The 6,084-nt window shown below is 37.3% G+C and overlaps 1 protein-coding gene across 1 annotated transcript; it reads right to left on the bottom strand.

Moving 5' to 3' along the window:
- Positions 1-667: 667 nt before the first annotated feature.
- Positions 668-1,618, bottom strand: LOC101570783 (olfactory receptor 8H1-like). Its single transcript, XM_004645790.1, has one exon. The coding sequence runs from the start codon at positions 1,616-1,618 to the stop codon at positions 668-670; it is 951 nt and encodes a 316-aa protein (XP_004645847.1).
- Between the last annotated feature and the right edge of the window lie 4,466 nt (positions 1,619-6,084).

Genomic DNA, 6,084 nt, shown 5'->3' with positions numbered 1-6,084 from the left:
TAGATTCCTCAGTGCTCTGCTGATAAGGTCCAGCATTCCTGTTATGGCACCAAAAGATTTACATCTCTGCCCCGAAATGACAGATGTGGAATTATCATGTATCTGACAGGCGAATGAATGGGGCGCCAACATTTCAGTAAATGAATGAGCATTATGAATCTACAGGCAGCAGATTTGGGATCTTGATACAAGTAAATTGGGCTGGGGATAGCGTTCAGTGGCAACACACCTGTGTGGGAGGCACTAAGTACTGAGTTGTACTTATGGTGCAAAAATGAAAGGACAAGAATGTTTGGTGTCAAAGTAGTTGCTCCTCCTCAATCTGCCCTGACACACTGTATTATAAGAACAATGACTCATGAAAAAATAGAACTCTATGTAATTATAAAATTCCCCACATATAGAAACATGATTGATATTAAATGATATGCAAAATTTTAAAATTTCAAAAAGAACCTGCAAATTTTACTATTTTCAAAAAGAATGTCTCTTAAAATCACAGGAATGTATGTGTGAAATATAACACAGACTTAATTATTTAGAATTAAAATATGAATTTCTAAAATAATGCTGATAAAAATCTCAAAGCACATATTAAGTAACAGTTAAATAAAAGAGATTTTAAGCAGAAAACATGAATAGGGAGAATCACACATAGTTAGCATCGCTACTCTATTAATTGCCTGGAGTCGCCGTTCTTCTGCATGATTCTAGTAACTGCGCTCTTCACCTCTCTGTTCCTGAGGCTGTAGATGAGGGGATTCAGCATGGGGATCACAATGGTATAAAACACAGAGGCCACCTGATCCTCACCCACAGAGTAGGACTGCCTCGGCTTGAGGTAGGTAAAGATCATAGTGCAGTAAAAGATGGAGACGCCCAGGAGGTGGGAGGCACAGGTGGAGAAGGCTTTTTTCTTTCCTGCAGTGGAGTTAATTTTCAGGATAGTGGAGAGGATGGACATGTAAGATCCAGATATAGTGACAAGTGACACAATGAGTGTGAAACCAGCAAGAATGAATATCGTGATTTCAACCTCATAGGTGTCACTGCAGGACAGGGCTAACACTGGGTTTGTGTCACAGAAAAAGTGATGGATGACATTGGCTTTGCAGAAACGCAGACTTTGCATGCAAGCTGCATTAGCAATGGAGTTCATGAAGCCAAACAAATAAGATCCACTCACTAGGGCCCCGCACAGACTTTTAGACATAGTGACTGGATAGTGCAGAGGGCTGCAGATAGCCACATAGCGGTCGTAGGCCATGGAGGAGAGCAGAAAGCATTCAGTGACACCCAAGAGGACAAAAAAGTACATCTGGGTGAAGCATCCCAGGAATGAGATGGTCTTGGTGGGGGACACTAAGTCCTGTAAGGTTTTTGGGGTGATGACACTGGAGTAGCTGAGGTCGAGGAAGGACAGGTGAGTGAGGAAAAAGTACATGGGCGTGTGCAGCTGGGGGTCCAGGCGGATGAGCAGGATCATCCCTGCGTTCCCCAACACTGTGACCAGGTAGATGAGGAGGAAGAGCAGGAAGAGGACCAGCTGTGCCTCTGCGGAATCCACCAGCCCCAGGAGGATGAAGTCAGGAACACTGGTGGAGTTCGAACTGCCCATGGTGTCCTGCTGCATTTAGCTGTAGAATAATAAGTTTGAAAAATTACCTGTGTATCTGCAGTTGGTGTTTTTGTGTATTTGGCCCAGAATTTAACACAATCACTTCAATGTTTCTGCAGTTTAATAAAATCTATATTAAACAGTATCAAAATATTTACTTGGAATTTAACCATATGAAGGGAATTTGAATTTTACTTCAAACATTTCAGTCTTTCTTTCAGCATGAACCTTGTGGTACTTAAGACTCCTTTATTACCACATGGAATTCACATGAATGTATTATCTCAAAGTACTTCTATCCTGAAAGTGAGCAGAGATCATTAAGTTTTTGAAATCACAGGAATTTCATGTTGATAGTGACTCTACCAAGAAGTTTTGACTCCAGGGATAATGCTTACACTACTTTGGTATTGCACACAATTTGTTGCAGCAATCCTGATTCAGGGCATATAATTGTTATTCTAAAATTAAGTTTTTATGGATTATTCATCGTCCTTTGGCTCTCAATACATTTTATGTAGTGATAGTCATTTCACTCTGGGGACTTCAATGTAGCCTGTTGATACTATATAATTCCTGTGAAATGACATTCTGATGATACCATAAATGAGAAAGAAAAACAAAACAATGTTTAGAATTTATGCTTTCAAAAACAGGTTTCTTCTTCATCTTCCTTTGGCTGTATGCAGGATTATCCACTTCTTGTCTTGCAGAAAATTACTGCATGGGAAGTTATGCTCTGTCTGAACATTACCTGCTCTTTTGAAAAGCATACACAGAGCAGTCCCAGGAAGTCAAGATCTGGATTCACTTAGAGAGGGACTAAAGTGGTTGGGAGTTACCTGGATTCAATGCCCTTGCTGTACTGAGCACAGAGTGGTAGATATTTAGGGTCAGAGACTCACCTGTCTCCTTGGATGAAGCTATGAGTAAATCCTATACTCTCTTCCAGAAGAAATTTTCTCCAACATTTTGGGTGTAGGCAGTGGGGCGCTACGGAGTTTTACGTCTGATATCAATGTATCTTCTTTTTCCTTTATTTTGCAAAAATAGATTTAGTATAGGGTCTACAGGATCTCACTACACAGATAGAACTCATAGTGATCTTCCTGTTTTCAGCCTCCTAATCACTGGGATTACAGGCATGCACCACTATAGCTGGTCTCAATCACCATTTCAGCATGCCCCTGAGGAGGGTCAGACACTGCACTGTATGTCCAGAATCAAACCCCATACTCTGCATCTGCCTGAGCAGACATTTTAATCCACTGAGCTATCAGGTGGGCCCTTCCAATGTATTTTCTTAACTTCAGTATTCAAAATATTTTTTTTTATACTTGGCACACTTTGATTCCAACAACTATAGTCCTGTCTTTCAGTCCTTAACATTACTCATGGTAAGACCAATGATGTGCGTGCAGGTGTGTGTGTGACATTTTTTCTGACAATATACCTGTTTCTTCTTACCTAATGTAATCTCCTCCAATTTGAAGAGTGATACTTACTGTGAGGCTCAGTCATTTAAGAAATTTTCTTCCAATAATATTTCTTTAGAAAGTGTACAACTTCAAATTATTGTCAGAAGAAAATAGAAAAACTGTAAAAATAGTGGGGGAAAAAAAAGGAAAAAAAAAAGCTGTGGAAAATTCTCACAATACACGTAGTTTTCTTTTTGTAACATATTTATTTTTGAGATTTTTGTTTTATTCTAACAAAAAATGTATCGCCAACTTTATTCACATCTTAATCAATTCCAAGTTCATTTATCACCAAGAAGTTCTCCCTGAAGAGAACCTGAGTATCCCTTTTCTCGGGGTTTGGAAATCCCAGGTGCCTTACTGTGCAGGTGTAGTGCGGGTCCCTGCTGCACTTAGTCCTCTTGGGGGCACAATTTTCAAGGACAAATTCTTTGCTTTATTCAAAGTTCAAAAGTTGAAGTCTTTAATGAAGAAAATCATTTTTCTTTTCCCTTTGAAATGCCCATTTTAGAAATAAACACTTTAATCTCTCATGATACTCTAAATTTTTGGTGAAATGATTTACTTCTGAAATCTACAGAGATATAAATTTAGAGGAAGTGTTTATGCTCAAGTGACCAATTAGGACTATTCTACTAGCAAGGTAGACAAGAAACACCAAAGAGATACTTCTTCCGTGATTGTCTCCTGTAAAAATGGAAGCATTATATTTGCCCCAGGGAAAAATTTTGTGTTTAAAAACATAGTCTGGCCATTGGAGTAATTCATATTCATTAGAAAAGAAACTAGAAAACAATGTCATTAAAACAAGAAAAACAAGAATGGTAGACCTGGTACCATTTTGCTTGCGTAGCAGTAACTTCAGTACATGTACACCTGAAGGAAGCAGCAACAGCCTTCTCTCTCGTGCACTTTTTCCTTTGTGCCTGAAAAGCTTATTTGGTTGTGCACAAGTTGGATAATTATTGTAATCTAGTGCATCCAATAGCTTGTCCTTCATTTCATGACTGAAATACAATCTACCATGCCCTGCATTTCCATCAACTAATGTAATCCAACACTGTGCATATAATTATAACCCATCCTTACTTTGTGAACTGAAAATTCACACCAGGTACATTGACATCTGAAGTGTCAGAGGATGGGAGAGAAACTCTTTTCTGCTTTTTAAGCATGAGTTGCTTCACCTACTGGCCATATTCATGCAATGCAGTGTAATCTTCTTGATTTTGAATTTATTTATTTATTTTATTTGTCTATTTACTTATTTATTTATTTATTTTGGCAGAACTTGGGATTGAACTCAGACCCTTGCACTTGCCAGGAAAGCACTTATTCCAGTGAGCCATCTCCCCAGCCCCATTTTTGGATTTATTTTAAAAGTGAAAAATCAGCAGAAAACTGGTCACTCTTGAGACTAAAAAACATTTTGGAGGACCACTAGGATAGCTCTTTTGAAAGAAGAGCAACTGTCTCCATACTGACTAAACCTAGCTCTATTTCCATGCATTGATATGTACAGAGCTGGCTTAGATTTGTCTTTATCTCCTCAATTGGATTTGCACAAGACAAGTAGGTGTAGCCAGGTGGTGAAGTTTGGTATTTCAGTGCTTCTTACCTGTAGCTCCCAAGGAGCATGTGTGAGGTAAGCCTGGTGATGTCATCCTATCTGCTGGAGAGAAGCTTTGAGAAGGAAGTTATGACCTCTCAGGGCATGACAATTACATATCAAAACTGAAACACTAATCCCAAAACACTAGATGCTGCCACAAACTGTGTTATGCAGATTACTCTTTCTGCATTAATAAAACCCAAGTTCTGCCCCATCTGGGGGACTTTGTTCCTGTTAGCCACATTCTAGTTGAACTTAGGCCTCCCTTGGTTACCCACAATCATACATAAGCCTTGCTGTCTTTATTCTCGATGTGGGTTGCATTGGAAATGGTAGATTGGAATTAATTTATTCGTATGCCAATGAATCTCCCTGGGATTACAAATATAAACTCTACCAGACTTATAAACTCCAGTGATTTCCTATAATGTTGTGATGAATTCAGTGGGTGCAGGATGCTTTCTTCTATTTGGTCAAATCAGATAATGTATTAAAATCAACAAGAATAAATTATAATAGTAAAACTAAAATATTTTAAGGAGGATTAATTGTTTTAAATGAGGAAACTAAGGGACAGTACAGAAAATATTCATAGAGATTATCTGAGAAAACACGTTATTATAAATTTTGCATGAAGTGGAAAACAAATCAAGTATCTTGTGCATGGAAAATAAATCTCAGGCAAATGTTCTTAGGTCTGGAGAACTGCAGAGGTAACTCCGTGTGCAGGATAAAGACCTACTGCTCTTAAGTGACAATTTCATGAACTTGTAGAAAGAAAAAATGTTTTTCATTAATATTTTATTTTACACTGAATTGGATAAAAAAGCATACTAACATCTTTTGGGTTTCCTCCACAAATAAAAATATATTGATGATAAAAATCACATGAGATTGGGAAAGCTGCCCTGCACTACATAAAGAGTTTATTGTAAGGAGAACCTTACATAATATTTTAGCTACACTAACACATTATGAAATTTTATAATCAATATTCACTGCTCTAAAGATAGAAATAAATGTTATAGTATCAAGAGGTGAATATAGATGTCATCATTGATCAGAAAAACATAAAAAGAAAAATAATATGTATTATAAATATATATTTGCCTAATGAATTTGAACATTAAAAATTGTAGATCTTTAAAAGTACTTTACAAAAAAAGGCATTTAGTAGTTCTGTGTCTACATAATAAATACAACTGTTTTATTTTATTTTTTTCAAAATTTTATTGATAAACAGATAGCAACGAGACAGTTTCAAATCAAATCGGAAGTACAGTTTCAACAAATAACACACTGCATATATTCTTCTTAGTGGTTAATTGCTGTACAAGATGCGGACTTGAGATCCTTTTTACAAACACCATTAGAAC

This window comes from Octodon degus, unplaced genomic scaffold (assembly GCF_000260255.1).
Source record: "Octodon degus isolate 3935 unplaced genomic scaffold, OctDeg1.0 scaffold00239, whole genome shotgun sequence".
NCBI lineage: Eukaryota > Metazoa > Chordata > Mammalia > Rodentia > Octodontidae > Octodon > Octodon degus.
Note: the sequence above shows the minus strand (reverse complement) of the source record. Positions and strands in the feature narration are given on the sequence as shown.